General features: G+C 39.5%; 1 protein-coding gene across 1 annotated transcript in view; it reads right to left on the minus strand.

Moving 5' to 3' along the window:
* The window catches only part of dachb (dachshund b), a 70134-nt gene extending 50503 nt beyond the window's left edge, over positions 1 to 19631 (minus strand). The window contains exon 1 of the mRNA XM_087789669.1: positions 18859 to 19631. Within this exon, the coding sequence (XP_087645795.1) occupies positions 18859 to 19511 (653 nt within the window). The 5' untranslated portion in view covers positions 19512 to 19631. The remainder of the gene's footprint in view (positions 1 to 18858) is intronic.
* Between the last annotated feature and the right edge of the window lie 1522 nt (positions 19632 to 21153).

Consider the following 21153-nt stretch of genomic DNA (forward strand, 5'->3'; position numbering starts at 1 on the left):
AAAAGATTGATAGATTCAAACAAAAAGCCCTATATATTGTAAAGCTCATGTTTTTTTGTTGAAGGTTTAACTCAAAACATAACCAAAAACGTTCTGTATTCATAGAAGACAACATATATATTAAAGATTCTATAGTAAAAAGACATTTTAACATGTAGATCCACTAGGAAGAAGTAAGCCGTTGAGCGGATCTATATCTTCTGCTGTTTTCACAATGAACTGGCCAGATGCAGTTTAAAATAAGACTAGAGGAGGACTAGAGAAAACACACATGTCTCTCGGGACCCTCGAGGAAAATCTATTCTTGAGTCATGAACTACAGTGAGTGTCACTTGTGTTTACAATTGGAATATTGACTTAATCTACTATCAAATAAACATGAAAAAAGAGGAGAGGGACGATTTATTATTTCTAAAAATGAATGTGATGGGAAAAGAAACACAATAAATATACTATTTAATCTCTCATTTACAGATAAAAATGTAGTCGAACAGAGTACTATACACTGTGATCACAAGAACAAGATAGTCAACAGAACCAAAGACAGACAAACAGACCTATTGGAATTTCCTGACTATAGAACTGACAGGCAATTAAAGCAAGAAAGACCTTTCCATTCATTTTTATCAGATGGGAAAAACAAAAACATTTTCAACTGTGTTTCTATTAGCAGGAATCAAATGAAAATTTGTTACTACAGAAATAAAAAAGATCAAGTTAGTCAAGTGGGCTTCTTCCCATGGTCGTCCAACTTTAATAAGTTGATAGTAACCAGCATTTGGGTAAAACATTGACGAAGCCCTCCTCAGAAGGAAATGAGAAATAAGTGGGATGCACCCGTCTGAATGTCAGACTATCTGTCTATCTGTCTATCAGTGTATGTGAAGCTGTTTTGTTGATGTTAACACAACCTTAGACAGAATGATAATGGAGCAGCTGGAGCATGAAATCACACAGAAAGAGAAAGGGAGAGACAGAAAATGGGTGAGGGAAAGAGAGATTCTTTCCGAGAACGATGGAAATGAGAGGATATCGGGAACACTTAATAGAAAAACGACAAGAAAGGAAGCTGAGATTAAGAACGCTAAACTAAAGTCACCCAAAACAAAGTTAAAATCTACAGAGAGTGACACGGGTCAGTGAGGCAGAGGAGAAAAGGGCAACAAGAAGGGAAAAAGATGTGGGGGAGGGCAGGACACAGAGAGAAACAGACACCAAATTCATTGTTTTCATTGTCTAATTTGAAGCACAGAGAGCGAGGGATGGGGGAGGAGGAGTGAGCAACATGAGATGACCTGACAGGAAATTTTGGTCTCAGACTTTTAAGGATTGAAACTTATCTAAGGAGAAAATAAGCACTCTTTTATTGCTTAGTAAAGGTTAACAAAGCTAATAGAACGTAGTTGCCATATGAGTGATATATTACTGAAAACAGTTGATGGATTTTGTTTCTATAGACCGTTTCAGTGTTTTCTTTTCTCCCATCTGATCCAGATGGAACCCGGCCTCTTCTCTTTCCATCAGTGTGTTTACCCACACGCCCCTTTATTCAATTATAATCACATTTAGGCTTTTATTATCACAACTGCTCTGCCCACCCTTTAGACAACATTTTTCTCTTCGGATGAGAACTTTGGCTGCAGACGAAAATCCCTCAAGTATTCCTGTCAGTGACGACAAGGGCTCAGTCAGATTTAATCAGGATAAATGGGGAATTTAACAAAAACATAGATTAGAAATGTGTGAGCATATGTGTCACTTGGTTCACAGTTACAATGACCAGCGTTAGTGATTCTTGTAATGATTCCATGGATAGAATTCCTGTGGTATATTTTGAGCTATGTGTTCTACTGCAGACTACAGCAAGGAAATGACTCCAGCCGTGACAGGAACAGTGTATTATGACCAAGATCTTGGTTCTTGGTTAGCAATTGAACAAGGCAGAGAAGCCTGCAAAAAAATTATGCATGACACACCTGTGAACTAACAGGTGTATCATGGGTAGTGGCCAGTGGGTTGTCCATGGTGTGCCATATTAGAACAACTGTTCGGTGATTGCCTTGCTTGGCCCACATTTAGAAAAGTAGTTTTTAGATTTGTGGTAATAGCTGGATACATGTAATAGCAGCGTATTACTTGTGTGGACTGATTGGAAACTTCAATACATTGGACATTTTTGTGTTATGGCCCAGAATTTTCTTTTGTAGGTTGAGTAGTTTACCTGAAAGTAGAATTACCTGATGCAGTAAAAAGTGTGAATGCACTTGACCATAGAGTTACAACAAGTCAAGCTTTAAGTCTATCTAGTTCAGTTCCATGACCCTGGAAAAGTGTTAAGGTAAAGATGGTTCCAAGAAAAGATCACTTTAAGTTAATGGTGGTTCAAGTTTTAAGGGTATTGTTCACTTGTGAGGGAAGGATGGAAGGAGTCAAAGATTAGAAGATAGATAAATGAATGGTCTCCTTTCATGGTGGAGAAAGAAGGGGAACAGCTCAAGGTTGATCTTGCCTTTTATCTTTGGCCAACAAAATGAGTTGTTTCTGTTGAAAGTCTATCTTATAGAGACATCTCATTGTGGAGGAGGTTGAAATAGAAATGCTTCTCCTATCTTAGCAAGCATTTTGAGGTGATACGGGAATCTTGTCTAGGTGCCTCCTGGGATCTCTCCCTCATGAGATGCCCACTCTAAGAATAGTGTTTACGTTACCCTTGGATTTCTACAGCACTTCCGTGAAGATCTAAATGGTTAAATCATCAAATTAAATATTTTTATAGTCCTACGTCTGGTAATAATATTTTAAACTGACCATTCTCCATAAATCTCTTTGAAAATCGTCTTACTTATTAGCAACTTGTCCACATGCCGTGTCCATCAGGTGGCTCGGCTTTCTAAAATGCAGCTTGTGACCCAACATCAGGTTCCCAGCTTTTTTTCCTAATGACCACAACGCTCTCTTTCCTTCTGTCCATGTCCCAGGCCAAGTCTAAATTTACTCTGTGTGAGTTAGACGCTATAAAAAAAAAACTTCTGATAAACTGCAAAAACACTTTATTTCTGCACTGAAAGCTCTGGCTCTTTTTAAGAATGGTGCCGTATTTATACCGGAAAAATGTTTCATGAGCATGTTTATGCTCATTTTAATGACTTCCTGTAAGAAAATTCTCACACTCCCACACTTCCACAACCACACTGCGCTGCCACAAAGACGACTGGACTGGAATCTGGGGGGACAGTGCTTTGCCCATAGGCACACAGGCCTGTGTTTATTAAGAAAAGGAAGGAAGTTCCCCATCTTGATGTCTGCTCTGGATTTCATAGCCATAAACAATATGAGCCTTAATGAGTAACACAGTTCCCGACGTACAACCCGACAATTAAGGTGGCCTCATGCTAATCTCCCTGAAACGTTATGAACGCTGACATGGGGATTTTGTGGTTTATCAAGTTTGTGCACAGAAGAAGATAATTGGTAAATTACTGAAGATCAGAAAGTAGCGCCTGGTAATCCTTGTGGTGTGATGGTGTGTTCAAGAGCAGCTAATTATTATTTCAAACATCTTGCACACAAACATCTTTAAATAATAGTAGCTACTGCTTACTTTTGTACGCCTGCTTTAAGGACCTCTCTTTCACTTCTTAATGTTTATATTATTTTGCAACTTTAAAGAGATTTTGGTTTGAATAAAAAACAAAAAATCAAAGGGTTAGATTTATCTATAAGTATCCCATTTATTGCTGCATTAAATGGGTTTAATGATACCCTTTTTCCTTTAATCACAGTAGCAGCAGTCTGATAATACCACAGAAGGGGGTTTATATTATCTAGAAAACATAAATTAAGATAACAGCTGCTTTTGACTGAGCTGAATATTCTAATATAGAAAACATTTTCTGCTGTTTCGTGATGTAATTGAGTCCACACGACGTGCATCACTGTGCGGTATTACGCTGCAACTATTTAGGACCTGACAAAATTGAGTGGGTTGTTTGTGCCGCAGCCAAAGTGCTCCCCTAAACATTGAAAGTATGTTGGATTTCAGCACTACTCGACATCAGAACCCTGAGACAGTCGGCTCTGCTAACTAAGGACCAAAACTTCTTGGTTCAAGATCAGCTTATACTTTCCTGACCCTCGCTGACCTCCTCTCATCGGGCCACTTAAGTCACAGAATCTTTTCCTGCACAGCAAACTAAATTCATCTCATCTGTGCGTCGATAAACACATTTTACATTATTTTCTCATTGTGAATTTTTATTATGTGATCAAAGCTATTGCAATATTACAAATGAATTCTAAATACATAAACATTCTCTACTTGCAACTGACACAGCGTTAAAGATTGTAAAACATTGCTGCCAATTTGACAATCAATTGAGAATGAATTGATGTAGAGGAACTTCAGAGGGCGAAAAACAAACAAACACCTGTAGCCATGAACAAAGCCGCGAACAATTTATTTTACTGCGCCAAAACCAAGATTACATGCAAGTCTGGGTGTCCTTTTCAAACGACGCACATCCCTGTCGGACACTTTCCTCGGCTGCTTACATCGACGCTCTTGCTGTCCTGTAAACTGCAATAAACCCAAACACACACACAGACACACCGTAAATCTCACCATAATACGCCCTCCGAGTGTACGTGTGTGTGTTTATGTGTGTGTGTTTTATAGGTGTTGTAAATTTGGCTGCCAGCGTTGTTTTTATCAGCATATTCGCAAGCTGTTTAGCCAACGGTGCAGATGTCACCATTACGACCACACACAAGTACACACACACACACACAAGGAGAACTTCTAAACATATACGCGGCCGCTGACACTGTACATACAGTGTGTGAGCGTCTACCTGGCAGCGTGTGTCATACGTGTCGCTCCAACGTATGCGTCGCAGACCGCTCGACTTTAAGCATATACATGGTCAGTGTGCATGCAAGAGTGTGAAGGTCAGCCAAGTGTGTGTGAGTGTTATTTGATTAATGCTGAGAACCGTGGAGTGTTTAGAAAGAGGTCACAACCTTTCAGCTTCCATTCAATCAGACAGGGGGAGAGCGAATACCTCTATCCTCTTTTTTTCAAGCCTCGCTCTCTCTGCTGCCTTTTCTCTCGCCCCTTGAGAATCTGATAAGCCTTAGTCAGCACACACACACACCCATACACACACACTAAATGCTAATATAATTGAATCCTTATTTACCTCAGGTGTGACGACCCCACGCTTGATAACTAAACTCATGCAGATGCTCCAGCCCCGTAACATTTTGGGTAATAAGTAGAGCAAAGAAACAATAATTCCCTTTTTCCTTTTGAAAACATCCATTTTCTGATATTTAGGTTGTTGTTATATTTTAGAGAGGTTTAATGACAGTCGATACCGCTCTCAGTTCAAAGATAATTTAAAAATTGGTAGTTAAGAACCCAAGATTATAGAGCAGAGACTGCCATCTGGTGGCCTCTGAAGGTGAGGACACTGTATTATGAAACCTCATCAGCTGTTCTTTCTTATCAGCTGTTGTAATGAAACCACATCAACCCATCACTACTCGGTAGTATCTTAAGGTGGAACAATGAGTCTGGATTACAAGACTTAGACTTGGTTTCTACTAGGTTGAGCGACCAAATTTAATTACGAAAACTCTTTCAATAAGAAAATAATTGGTAAAATAAGTGTTAGAACAATAATCATTTAGGCAAAAATGCCAGCAGAGATCTACCCTCTAGTGTCTTGTTAGTACGTTCATAGTGAACAAATCATTGGTGTTAAGCAGCACAGTTTACATTACGTGGTCGTTGTTTTTGCTCTCGTTTGAATCGGTGAATCAAGTGAACTAAATTGTCTCCAGGAGTTTTATTAAGTTGTACCTGTGTTCAACAATACAGCGTCCGTTTAATCTCCTCTTTCTAAGTGCCTGCATACGCTCAGCTATCTTACAGTCCAACACTCGGGTGGAGTTTATCCACTGATCTTTCTCTTAGTCAACACTTTCTTTTTTCCTCTCCTTCCCCCCCCCCGTCATCCCACTATCTGTTAATTTGCTCTCCATCTCTCTCTTTCCTCTCTTTGAACCTCTCCTTTAGCCCCTGCAGCCCCAGCCAATTACACACTGTTTGTCCACCAGTTTTCAATAAAACACTGCTTCCCTCCCTCCATTCCATACCTCTTTTTTTCCCTCCCTCTCTCCTCCTCCGTCCACCCCCCTAACTGCTTCCGTCCACTCACGTCTTCCCTCTCCTCCCTCCCATCGCTCTTTTTTCATTTTTAATTAACTTCTTTTGTAACTTGAAAGCGCTCCCCTCCTCCTTCTGCGCCGCACTCCCACACTTGGTCTTTCTCACACAGACGCACACACCGGTGAGGCCACACAAACACACATGTAAATGGAGGTTAAACATGCTATTTACATATCAGTTACAGACAGATAGTGAATCAATGATTAATGGAGGCTCAGATTAGCGGCCCGCCAGCTAGTTCAGCCACTATCAGCAGCTGTTTAACTGCCGTGTCCAAGATTTTACACGTTTGAGTGCGATTGAAGAAGAAAAAAAAAAACGGGCATCGCTCACCCGAAGAGTCGCAACTGGTGACTCTCTGACGAGGAGCTTCTGTGAAGCAAGTACCGAGATTTATTTTTTAAGATGTAAAACAGTAGCAGGGATTTTCTTGGATCCATTTTAAATGCATCTTTAACTTTCCGGTACATTCACTGTATGTTAGGAATGTGGCCATTGCTACATGCACAGTGCAGGAAGGTTCCTAGTTAAAACCCGGCAGTGTCTGGCTTCTTGCTTGGTAGTACTGGTTGGTAAAACTCTGTTTACTCTCCCAGACTCATAAACAACCAGAGTAAAACTAGTACTTGTATATATTGATATCATGAAGTTATTTCTTCTATTTATTTATTGGAACAATCTTCCTCTCTCTTTGCGCTTGATGGAGTCTACTGACTCCTTTAAGAAACATCTTAAGACGTTTTTACATGTTCAGGCTTTTCCTTGATTATCTGGAACTCCTGTTGTGTTATCAGTTTTATCTTGACCTTTAAAGTATATACTTTATTGAATATTGTTTTGATTGTTGACATTTGTATATATTTTATCCACCTTTGTTTCCTAATTGTAACACAGAGATTCCACATGTGACACTGAGGTTCTTTGTGCATACAATTGTTCATCTAAAATAAAAGTTATATAAAGATAAAAGTGAGGAAAAATGTTAAATGTGGATCAACTTTGATGGTGACATAAGTTAAATAATTGACTTAAAAAACTGTGAAAAAAAAAAGACTACAGGGATACTGGAAAGCAACCCTTGTAGGAAACTTGAAGCGGTCTGGCATAATTAAAAAGTGTGTTAATGAATGAAGAGTGTTCGTGTGTTCATGTGTGACTGCTTTTTATTCCGCTCTGCTTTCATGTTACACTCTGTGGTTTTATTGGTTTGACTGTGGTTTTATGCCAAGTGGCAGCGTGTGACTTTACTGGCTTTAGCTGCAGCTTAATTTTAATTTAAGCCAACTTTATCATAATCCTGCAGGTTATGTAGTTAATCAGTTTTTTTTCCCCCGCCAAGCCTCCTGCCCTTATTGTCCAAACCTCCAGTGATTCACTAGATTGACTCTGGCTAAGATGAATCAGGATCTATTGAGACAGGAAATCTTTGGTGTTTGGTATTTCAGGGAAATCCAGGGATGTGTGTGACGCTAAACAAACCATACATCATCCATCCATCTTTCCCGCTTCTTCGCTGCCTCTATTTTTTACTTGAGTGCGGTGATTTATTTGTGACACAAATATGTCAAACATAAAAAGAAGTGAGAGAAAAGAGACAAATGAGTAATGATAACGGCAGAAAACTTAATTTGAGTGCAAACTAAGTTGCTTCCCTGACTAGCATGAACTGCTGGAGCGCACACTTTTCTTTGACAGCGAAGCATGTATTGTTGTTTTGTTCTCTTTTGAGTAGAAAATTACAGTGGACCGGATCCCTTCAATGACAAGCTATCAAAGCGGTGGTTTGTACGAACACACACAGCGGACACACACAACTCTCGCACAGACAAAAGTTAACATGCAAACACTTTAGATGGAGCCGGCTGCTGAATGACAAGATCATAGCCATGGAAAATAATGTTTTCATAAATCCACAGCAAACTTTGTTTGGATTTAACTGCTTAAGAAATCATGTCTTATACAGTAACTGATTTATTATTTCTCGGATGTTTGACAGCTGTGTTGAGATCCTTCTATTACATTTGAAGTTTCCTGACAGGAAAATAACAAAAACAAAAGGGGAAGAAATAAAAAAAGAAAACAATCAAGCCGGTTGAAATGTGTTTTAATTGTTGGAGATGATTATTTATTTAATGTTAAATATATCTTTCATCATTACTTAACAGTTAACAACAAAAATATAAATTAAAATGAATAAATCCTCATCCAGTCGTTCAAAACAAAGTCCCTATATTTAGTCCCAAAGTATCTTCCAAATTTTCCAGAACTTTCCCAAAGTCTAAGTTGTTTTCACATTTCTTCTATAGTTGTTGTTTTTTGTACGTATTGTACATTCGGGTCGTTTCATTGGTTTAATTCAGCGGTCTTCAAAACACAGAATCAGCTGTTTTGATTGACAGCTGGCTGAAATGAAATCCTTGACCAATCTACTTTAATGGGCGGGCCTTATGACAGGAAGTGGCTCCATGGTTACTATTTGTAACTAGAAGATAAAAGGTTTGACTCAGCTGGACATTTACAAAAATTGCCTCGCAGAACAAACAAGTTGTAGATGTACTTATATTAGCCGAATAAAAAACTTTTGGTGTGTGTTAACGCAAACCACAACCGCTCCTGGTGTCGAAGGTTAGCTGCCGGACTATTTAAATCAGTAACGTTTCGATTTCTCTGCAAATTTACTTACAAACAGACTTTAGGCTCGTATCATGTACCATGGGGTCCACCCTCACCTCCAGACACCAGTCCAATGAGCCAATCAGCTGGCTGTTTCCTCACTCAGGTCCCTAAATAATAGGAATTGTTCCAGAAAAACTTCAGCAAGTCTATATTTATAAGATTGCTTAAGATTGTCGACATGAGGATGAGTAGAAAATGAGTGAAGTTTGAAATGAATGACTTGACCTAATATGTATAGTAATTTTTTTTTTAATTACCACATCAGTAATATTCTTTATCTTTCCATTTTCAAGAAAAACTGCTATTTGTACGTGAGATTACAACTAAGTATTTCTCTAAAAAAGGCTTTAACCACCTTCAGAACCTCAGAAAGTCCTAATGGTGAGGGATGAGTCCCTGGACGGGTCAACTGCAGGACGCAGAGGCGAGCACTTGAACTGATTTCATAGAAAGACTCAGGTGGTTTGTTGTGAGTGTTTTAGAACTTGGGCTGTGACAACGCCTCAGTTCAGACTCTATGGTGAGATTTTGACGGGAAGGTAAAATACATCTGGGGCATAAAACAGCAATTTAGTTGACAAATCTGTCAAATGTTTCTCTCCTACTTGCTCTTGTTCAGAATGCTTCAGTTAATAAACAATAGGAGACACAAAAATGGGTTCCGGAGGATGGACTGCAGCTGACGAGTTTATTTGCTTTCACACACACACACACACACACACACACACAGGCTCACACAAACGGGCGCGCACAAACTCCCACGCTGGACGAATGATGAGAACTTCGTCTTCCATAAACGTCTCAGTCAGTTTAACCACTGTTATTATTCTAATCATGATGACATGTTTTTAAATGGATTATTATACATTTTCATTAATAACATGCTGTCTTGAAGGGAGTTTGAGAAGAGCTGGGTGGCTGCGAGCGAACACATGCTCCTCATATGAGGCACAAATTGTTTCAAGAGAAAAGAAAACAATAAAAAAAAGACACGTCAATACAGAAATAAAAGTCTACATGACTAATAAAAGCACGTGTGTGAGGGTTGCATTAGAGCCTGTTAATACTATGTTGTCTGTAAGACAGGGTGGGAAACACACATGTATGCTCTTGTCATGTTTTTTAATTGATTTTGGCTGTAATTATTTTGCGTAATGACACAGTGTCTAAGTTTTAAAAGACACACGCACACACTCTTGTGCGTTTAAAAAATGATAATTGCGTTTCATCCTTGTTTTTATTAATAACATGTTGTCGGAACCAAAGCACACAAACATCACCTGTCATCCCCCTCTGGCCTCTCTTTACCCTCCCTCAGCTCCTCCTCTCCTTTCTTTCATCTCCTCCTTCGCCTTTGACCTGCTCCTCTCCCTCGCTCTTTTTGATAGTGCCGTTTGCCGATGACGCTCGCCCTCGACTGTAAATCTGTCAGTCGCCTTTTTTTCCCCTTCCCCTCTTCTAACACACATCTCTGACAAGCTGTCACAATAAATAGAGAGATAACACCAGGTGGAGGCAAAGAGAAAGATGGAGCGAGGGGAGGGAAAGAAAGGGTAAGAGGGAGGGGAAATGACAAAAAGATTGGAGGGGAAAGAAGGATGGTAAAGAACAAGGGATTAAGGACATAGGAGAAGAGCAAGGGAACAGGAGGAGGCAGCAAGAGCTCAACTGTTGAGGAATAATGCAAGAAGATACAGTAAGAACTTGCTTGTGTTTTTAGCTACAATGGTTCATATCAGTTTTCAAATGCACAACAAAAATACACTTCCAAATATGAAAAAAGTCCAACATTATGAGAAAAAAATGTTATATGAAACAAGAACATGAGATGTGGAGATGTAATTAAAATGTTTAAAAAATGTTTAAAAAATGTTTTTAATTGTTGTTTCTTTGAAGTCCTGATCTTCATCCACCACTCCCTCAGCTGCCGTATCTCGTGAAAAGATGTTTTACACAAAAGAAAAACCATAAATCAAAGTGCCATCCAGCTCTGAGTTGTTGAAAGAGGGGAGGCGGAGGAAGACGAACGGCGAGAGAGGAGGTGAAAGGAGGAAAAGGAAGGATGGAGAGATTACCTGGTGAACGAGAGGAAAAGCTGTTGTGACACTCCCTAATGCGATTTTTAAACCAATCTGCTAAGTGCACCTAGGAGAGAGACGTTGTGTGTTTAAGTGTGTGTGTCTTCACAGCATCAAATAATTTCATTGCAGACGACACCCTCCTCTTCCTCCCTTACCTCCCCGTCCCTTCCCTTCTTCATCAGCAGGAATTTGTCCACAACTGGCTGAATCTTTTATATAAAAAATGAAGGAGAAAATACATAAAGACGATCAAAATTATTACATTATATAAGTATATTAGAAAAGAGCATGAGAGTGGCCATTAGAGGAGCAATGAATGTTGCTTTGAGTATAAAACAAGTTAATGATGCTTATTCCTGCATTCATCTGAGCGACTCCGAGGACAAACTTGTAGATTAAATTCAGTACTTTACTTGCTGTAAACTGAATTACAGTTGAATTGTGTACAAATGAACAATGTTAACACATTAACGACGACACATGTTGGCTTTGGGACGCACACATTTGAAACCAAGAGTTAAAATATGAGATACATTACGACATTATTTAACTCATGACTCAATTATAAACATTTTATTTGCCAGATTTAGTGATAAGAAAAGCTGTATAATGATGAGATTGAAATCATAAGAGTCATCAAGGCACAGCATGTCATCCTCCTGAGAATCAACTTAGAGCTTCACCAAATAAAAATAGTTATACATTTATATATTTGTTGACACTTGCTGACATAAAATGGTGGAGGAGGAAGTGATCAATATTTAGAACAAGTGAGTTTCTGTGTGCGTATTGTTTTCTAAGAGGCTACATAGAATGTGAGGGACCGTCAAACAAAAAAAAAAATTAAGTTATCATTTAATTGGTAATTATTGAATTTTATATTAATTATATTGATATATCCTCAATACAACCATAACAGTGTGTTATACATAAGATGTGCTTTATTACATGGAATTTAATTAAAAAAGGAGAACATTGTCATGAGGGCCACATAAATAAAAGCCAAGGGCTGCACATATTGTTGAATTCTTAGTGTTATGGGATCCCAGTAAAAGGCAATAACAACTTTTAAAAGACTTTTGGAGATGTCACTTCTAGACTCTGACGCAGGAATGTTTCTGATCCCTTGGGCAAGCCTGCAGGTATGTCTGAGATTCATTGATGAAAATAATAAATATTAATAGACAATAATAATAATAATATTTTTATATAGATCCATAGATTAAACTTAAAAGCCACAGCCTGGAAATCAATAGGTACTTCTGCAGAGTTCACCTACTGCTGTTTGATGGTCAAATCCAAACTTTCCATTAAAAGGTTAATAAAAGAAAGAGTCAGGGCGGATTATGCAGATGCACATTTCCGCCATGTTTCTACGTTTAACTACAAAGAGTCCAAGTTCAAACTTGAGCCCTCGTTCACTTTACATCACCTTCATTGTCTGTCTTTTCAATTGAGCCTGAAGTTGGAAACAGCCTTTGTGAAACCTTATCTTCCAAGACGTGCACACACACACACACACACACACACACACACACACACACACACACTCACACTGACGCTACTCTCCATTCTCTTTTAACTTTAGTCACACCCGTCTATTTGGACAACTCTCTTTGTGAGGACATCATGTATTCTCAACAGTCGACTTCTCCAGATAGATCATGTGTCTTAACAAAGACTGTTGTTCTACTTTACCTCAACTTATTATCACTTCAACTTCACCTAAAATCATTAGTGTAACGTCCGACCGCACACAGCCCTGCTCCGTGTCCCAAAACATTTGTCCCCACAAACATAGCTTTCTTTGGCAAACACATGCACAAAGGGAGGATTGGTTATTTTCATCGGTGACAGTGGGTCATATTTCTCTCTTTGATCTTCACCTCTCCCTCTATTTCTCTGTGGGATCCCTCATGCTCTTCTATCTGTTTTCATGCAGAAAGCACAAGGGGGAGAGAGAGCATCTTCACAGTTCTGTGTGGATGTCTCTCGCCCTGGCAACTCTGTGGGTTTGCTAAGTGAAGCATGAAACCATCTCCTCTTCGCAGTGAGGGGCTCCAGCACACACACACACACACACACACACACACACACATGGACACACACGGACACACACTCGAGAGAACAATATAATAAAAAAAATAATCATTTATTATAGTGCACTTAAAGATGACTGGAAACAAAATTCACATCCTACCTGCCGCTAAAAATCACTTAAATGTAACTGTGTTTGTCGAAGGTTTCAGTATTTTCGTGAATGTGTAAAAAAAAAAAAAAATTTATATAATCAATTTGTCAATTTCAGTGAGTAAATGGCCATTTAATATGACATACTTAGCAACCTCATAAGAATAAGGCCATTGAATTGACAAAAAAATCCCATAAAAAACAGAATATTTGTTATTAACTTGAAAGGCATTGTCTATATGGTTACAAATGGATCCACTAGTGTTTATAATCCACTATATGTTAGATGTTTAATTGAGCAGGTTGAGGAAACACTCGGAAAAAAAAGCAATAGTGAACTTTATTCCTGCACTCTTTGGGAACTGATTGAAAGATCAGCAACTTCTTTGAAAATGAAAGACATTTTTGATCCTTTGATTTCATTGACGTTTGCTGCTGGTGCCTTAACTTTTCATTTCATCTCTGTGGTTTGTTTCATGAACAGTTTTTCAGAACCGTGGCATTGATGGATAATGAACCTGCTACTGAGCCTCAATCATAAAACAACTAGCAGATGAAACTGTTATTTACATCCTCAACCGACTGGTTTAATGCAGTTTTTTGACGAGTCGGTCAAGATCACAAGTGCATGCTGGTTTTAAAAGTAGTTGTGCTGGCTTTTCTGAAGTTTTTAAACAATAATTAAAATGTTAAGAAGTAAAAAAAAAAAAAAAAAAAAAAAAGACGTTTTTTTCACTTCCCAGTAGACAAAGACTCTCTTTACGGTTCAAGAAGAAGGAGAAATGATGATACACCTGCTGGGAAAGTGAGGTCACAAAGTGAGGATTGACATCAGATATGTACAGTGCGTGTCCAATAAGAACTTCATTTACTTTTGCTTCTGTTTACGTACTCAAGTTAATAAAGCCTCAGCAATTGTTGAGAATGAAATGAAATTATATCAATGATATTGAACCAAAGACAGATTCTCTCGCTGCTTTCCTATGGTTTCTGCTCCTGCACGTTGTGGAAGTGACACTTGCAGGTCAAAAGGTTCTTGCAAGAAGATCTAGATCACGTCTGTACGTCGTTTTTGGGATCAGATGTCAAAGCTCTTTGAAGTGACTTTACTAACTTTTGATATCCGATACTAATCTGATCCGAAATACACATTGAAGTGAGCATGTGTAAATGGGGCCAAAGAAAGCAACAATCTGATCTCTACCACTTCAAACTGCGGTGGGTGAATCTGGTTTCCAGCATCATTTTATCAATTCAAACAAATTTGCACAGTGTAGACTGCAGTTGTAACAAGAATACTTTGGTACCAATTCGTTACCAACAGACAAAACCTGTACACACATGACAGAACCAAAGGGTCCAGATTACCTCTCAAAGAAATATGTCCTACAATATGAAGTAAAACAAGACAGCTTGTCTTATTGATAAACCTGCCAGAACGAGTCCCGTTTGGAAATACTTTAAATTACTGCTGATGAATGTGAAGTAATAATTAACCATTAAAACTGACCTGCAAACGGTGACTGTGAAGTTACGAAACTAAAGGACGCAAATCTTCAAACCTCGCCAAACACTTAAAAGACATCCTGAATTGTTGAAAAAGTTCAAAATGAGTGAATTTAAAGAGCAACTAAAGTGAAAACTCTACTGATGTACTCACATGTTTTAAATATTGAAGTCTTCCTCTCCAAGAATTTTCACAAGTTCACTAACATGTTCATTAAGCGAGAGATTCTAACTACAGAGATGTTGGCTTCTTATACTTTTAACATGATGGTTAACTTAATGTTAAATAATGAAACATTATGAGAGGTTGGGTTGCTTTGATGATGCTATTTGAAATAAAACTTTATTTTTCTTTTTTCCTTGACAGTATCAGTCGGGTGACACTGACCAGAAGTAAGAGAACCCTAGACTGCAGCCAAGAGTCACAGAACTTTTTGAAAAAGGCAAAGAAAATATGACGCGTATTCAGATGAAGCCAAAACAATGAATAGGGCAGTTGCTGAGTTTTTGTGCATGGATCAAGTTCTATTCAGTGGAAAATTCTGGATTTTAACCTATAATTCTTGTATATATACCATCACTCTGAATGTAAAATGATTAATGGTTGGTTTTGTTAGTTGATAAAGTTGTGTAATTAAAAAGTATAGGGTTAAAAGTATCAAACTATCGTAGAATCCACTGATATTGGTATTGATTTCTGAAATTTTAATCAACATAAAATTATGTGAGAGAAGAACAGTACCTTATCAAGTTATTCTATGAAAAACTATAACTTGGTATATTGTTATAGTGGTATAAAATCATCCTTAACATGAAAGAAGGTTTTTTTTTAATATCGCTCATCCCTCAATTTAAATGTAGGACATTATTGGCCAGACATCAAGAAAATACACTGATTCATTCATTCTCTGCTGACTTTCACTTTAAAGGTTAATTGGGGGCTGAAGCGTGAGGCGAGGGACACCCTGGACAGGTCACCCGTCCAGACGGGCAACACCAGAAATGTAAAAGTCACTGAATAACTTTTGTTAAGAGACGTAAATAAGTGTTCTATTGTTAAATTCAAGCAAACAGGCACATTTAATAACTGATGTGAAAATATAAACCATCAGAATCACACGGTTCTTGATGCACATGATAAATTGTTGCCGCTTTGTGACGTTCAACACCGTCTGATCCTCTAAGACTCACTGACCTCATCCTCCTGCCAGCCAACATTTTAACCTTTATCAATTAACCAGGAGCACAAAGAGGAGCTGAAACCAGACACACACACACACACAAAACCCAGTCAAACACACACTCGAACCAAAGCCAACTCACACGCACAAAAACAGACACGTTGTGACAAATATGAACAGTACTGCACACTACACACAAAACTGTAACCTGAACCGGTGTGACAACTGATAGCTCTGTTTGTTCTCGCTCGACCAACACACACGCACACACACACACATACATACACACACTGAAACATACCTCAGAGAGAATCCAAAACAACTGTGTGTATTTTACAAACCACTGTGCTCCATTAAAATAACTTAATGCTCCATGTAAAGGAAGGAAAAACACCAAATTGATCAAAGGAGCTCATGCTGAGTGTGTGTTGATATTATTCTGCCAGTGAGAGTGTGTGTATAGCTGCGATGGTTCAACAAACTGAAATAGCGTTTCTACCCCAGCGCCGAAGACAATATGACCTCCATCATTAAAAGTGTGTGTTTGTTGCGTTGATGTTTATGTGTGTGCACGCTCTAACAGCCTGTCGTGATAAGAAGAGCCTAGAATAACACTCCCGACATCAGCAACCCTCCCTCCTGTCACTCAATATCGATCGCTCACACACAAACACACAACACCAATAGGTGGCAAGTGAAGCAGAATACAGTCGTTTGGGCGACAACTTCTCTAATTCCAACCGAAAAATAGTATATATAATATTTGGATTTGATTCAAATTAAGACTGCTGGTCCTTCAAAAGTGAATTTGGTGACAGAACACAACGTTCACTTGTAGATTTAATACCCCAGGACCTTTTTGAACTGGCTTTAAATACTTGATGGAGCAAAAACCTTTTTTTAGGCATACTTCTTGCCCATCTCTCTTCAGCCACTGTTGTCTACAGTGATCTTTTGAGGCCTAAGTTGAAGAATAAGTTGAATAGTGTCCGTAGAAAAAGTCCATGATGTGATAAGAAATGTGGTAAATAAGGATGAACGACTGTTGGTACTGGTTTTGACTTGGCTATGACTTAATAATGACGGTTCAGTAAAAATGTGTGACACATAAGCTAAATGAATGAAGCAAAAGAGAGGCACATGTTGACGTTCATCCGCCCAAAAATGGACCCTCGCGGATGCCTGCAGGTCAACTCACAGTGACCGAGAAGTTGAAGTATGCAGGAGCCCAGTGGGAGTTTGCTCTTTTATTTTCAGCATTTACGATTCCTTTTTTTTTTTTTCCCCAGAGAATAATGTCAAGATAGGGCGAGAGAGCTCTGAAGAGGCGGGAGAGAGCGAGCGAGGCATTAGAGGAATGCCAATATGATTTGAGCGAGGGGAGTGTGTGTTCGCAGTGCATTGGACAACAATAGCTCTCCAGCCGTGTTGTTCCATGTGCATTCACATGATTCATTATTACCCCTGACAAGTACCGCTGTGTGAGTGTGTGTGAGAAAGAGACGGAGAAGACACACACAGGGTGATTGAGATGGAGAGACAGATGACCGAAGGGATGATAAAGAAGAAGAGACAATTAGCCAAAGACAAAAATAAACTACTGGTGTGTGTGTGTGTGCGTGTGTGTGTGTGTGTGCGGCTGTGGCAGGGCTCTAAGATATGAAGGTGAGCGTGAGAGAAAGAGTCAAAAATAGAAGTTAAATTCTTCAACTTTGCACAAGTATTGAGCGTGAGCTCCGTTTAAAACACGAGAGCCTCCGACAAGTTACGAAAGTTAATTATCAGCCAGTCTGAGCAGTGGAACATAAATGAAACCCTGTCTAAAGAAAATAACAACTTTTTTAAAGTTTCCAGAATGTTGAAAGAAGTCGATGCGGATGTGGTGACGAATGCCAACAATATCATCCGAGCTTAGTCATTAGAAGACGAGGTAATGAATGTGGAAGGACGGATTGAAGCTGAATGTAAAAGTGTTGATAAGAACTAAAATGGACAGGAGGAAGAAAAATAATCTGCCGATTCATTTTAGGTTTATAGCCAATTCATCATTTATACATTACAAATGTGGTCGTTTTAATATGTTTCTGCAAAGAAAACTAAAATATTTTAAATATAAACTGATATATGGATTACATATATTTGGAAATATAAGAGGTAGAACCGTTATGAGCTTTTGAGTTGACATTATATCAACACAATGACTTAACATATCTGACATAACAAACAACCTTAAACGATTTTGATAAAAACCATTAAGATTTGTGTTTGTTTGTTTAGAGTTCAAGCCACTGCTCTTCATTCAAGCAATGAATTGGCCTCAATATGAAATGCAGCGGATGAATAGAAACCTGAGAATAAATTTGTCATTCTAAATTTAAAAATGTATATACTGACCAAAAGATGGTGCTTTACTTTTAAATAAATGATTAAAATGAACACCCTTCAGATCAGGGGAAGCTGGACAGGTGACGAACCAGGTCAGCATCGCTATGATGGGGATATTAAAATACATGCTTCACACTCATTGGTATAATACATCTCTAAACATTGTCAGGTGTTTAAAACTGACATATTTTCTGTTTTTGTTTGTCAGTGATATCAAAGTTTTCCACTCCTAATTAATCCGGCATCAGTGAAAAGGGGGAGAATTTGTCAGCCAGAATATTGTAGTGTAAGACAGACGGCTTATAAACATCACGATTATTAAGTTATAGCTTGTCCATGGGTAGTTAGAATGATCTATTGGAAGTTTAAAAATCAACTTTACTCATAAAGATGAATCAAAACTAACCTTGATCTCGTTCTACTTGATTCAATGACAATAAATGACTAATATAAATGTCGTTTTCTTTCATTTTCAACTAAAAATGGGATTTAAAATATTTATTTTCAAGTTTAAAAGTGATGAAAAAGTTTCACTGCTAAATAAGAGAGTTTGATAAAGTTCGTGGAGAGGATCCTGAGTCTAAGAAGGGGGGACTGGACCACTGACCTGGCGCTCGTGCAGTCCTGGTACAGGATCTCGAAGTCCTTCCTGGAGATGAGCTTGCAGCGGTTGACTCCGGGCTGGATGGCGCCGAGCCCCCGCAGGACGCGCACCTGCTCCACGGTGCAGACCACCGGCGTGATGTCCAGCCGCTTCAGCTTGGTGTAGACGGTGTGCAGCCCCCCCACCAGGTGCTTGAGGAAGAGGTCGAACACCTGCGGCAGGCAGATGAGCTCGTGTCCGTCCACGCTGAAGCTCGCCACCTTCACGCCGTGCACCTCCACCAGCTTGCACTCGCTGCACAGACCCGGGCCGGAGGACGGGCTCTGCGACAGGACCGGGGAGCCGCCGGGGGTCAGTCCGGCCGACGTGAGCGCGCCGAGTCCGCCGAGCGCACCGAGCGCGCCCGCGGACACGAGGGGCGCGGAGCCGCCGTTGCCCAAGCCCACCAGCGCGCCCCCGTGTCCCGGGAGGAAGGCGCTCAGCATGCTGCTGGTCAGCCGCGGGGACATGGAGTGGGAGTTGGCGTGGGCCGGGCTGGAGGTGCCCGAGGAGGCGACGGAAGTGTGGAGAACATCCGGAGCGGGGCGGAAAAGTGTGGCCGAAGTCGGGACAGCGTTGCCCGGGGAGAGCAGCGGAGGAGAGCCGGTGAGAGACATGGTGTCTGGTGTGAACTCTCTCTCTTCTAAAAGTCTTTTCTCAAACCTTCTCCAAACCTTCCCTTCTTGTTTACTCAACACTTTCTCTATCCCTGGGTCTGCTCCGGGTCCACTCGCGACTGTCCGGGCTGCGCGTAAAACCAAGTGGAACAGACTCCAGGTCGGTCCAAACACCGCCCCCCGCGCCCGTGACTGACGGCGCTCTCCGCCAATCAGAGCGGGGCTCCGGAAGGAGGGGCGGATTTTTCTCCCACTTCATTGATGTGTGTTTGTGTTTGTACAGCGTATCGGGCGCATCTCTCTTTCATAAACTTTCTCATGAGCTTCTGCACAGGAAGTTTGCTTTCGTCTCCCCCCTTTATTGCTGCGTGTGTTGTCGCGGAGCCAAACAGGGCCGCCGACGAGTGTCCGGCCGGTCAGTGGCGGCTCACATGCGAGCTCTGGTGGTCACACACGCGCATGGTCCTCCCGGTGACCTCTGTAGGTCATCACAGGTGACCCCCCGGGCCAGGGAGAGGTGGAGGTGGGATTACTTTTTCAACTTTAAACAACAATTCATTCATCGGATGATACAGTTTTTTTCCTTGACAGTGTATTTGTTTTGTCTTAATAAAAGTATTAAAGGATCTCACACATCAACTGGCTGTTGCAAAGGCTCTGTTTTTTCAAGTCATATCCTGGACATGATCACTCAAACCCTTGACTTGAGTCCCAAACGGATAATAATAATGATTATTTGGACTTTCCTGAGGTTGAACGTGGCCTGCTAGAATTCTTCTTTTTCAACTTTGATTTTAAGTTAAGATAATTGATGTTATTGTCATCTGCATCTGTCATTAGCCCTTCTTATTTGATAAAGATTGGAATGTAAATGATGTAACCCTCACATTAAAAAACAAACTTGAATGAATTTTTAATAGGAAATTAAGAGACCTTTTTGACTAGAAAGCCTTTAAAATGGATGCATGATGTTTCTAATTAAATGAATCTTGTAGGTAAATAATCACTGTTTCTACATAAAAACTTTGTCAAAAGATTTCACATCACATGGAATTGAAATTAAGAATTGAGATAACAACTTTGTATTGAAGGTGGGACTGAGTTCAGACAGGAAAAGGGGGATGAAAGTCAGAAAGAAAGTATTAGGATTAGGATGAACTTTAAAACTGTAGAAATAAGGAGGAATAAAAACACATCGGGATGATTTGGGGATAATAAATTCCGATTCAGATGGATATTGAGAGACTATGAAAAGTCGGATTTTTTCATTTTTATGAAACTCAAAAGAAACGATCTGCAGTCAAAGCTTCAAGTAAAGCAGTTGAGGAAAAAGAAAAAACAAAAGTATGAAACAAGAGGCCAGTAGTTGTCAGAGTGATATTTGACCTTTTTGTAAAAGAGGTAAGGTGGAAAATAAGCCTGTGTTGAAAATATGTGACTAATGTAGAAGAAGGGTGAAAATTAAACTATTTGTTTTTTTTAATATATGTTGATATCGATCAACTTGAATCATAGTAGGCAGTAAAAATACTTTTGTTGATATTGTTTACAGTGGTATGAAAACATGTTTGTCCCCTTCATGTTCGTCACACTTAAATGTTTCAGAATCATCAAACAAAAGCAAATATTAGTCAAACACAAC

This window comes from Callionymus lyra, chromosome 4 (assembly GCF_982586985.1).
Source record: "Callionymus lyra chromosome 4, fCalLyr1.hap1.1, whole genome shotgun sequence".
Classification (NCBI taxonomy): domain Eukaryota; kingdom Metazoa; phylum Chordata; class Actinopteri; order Syngnathiformes; family Callionymidae; genus Callionymus; species Callionymus lyra.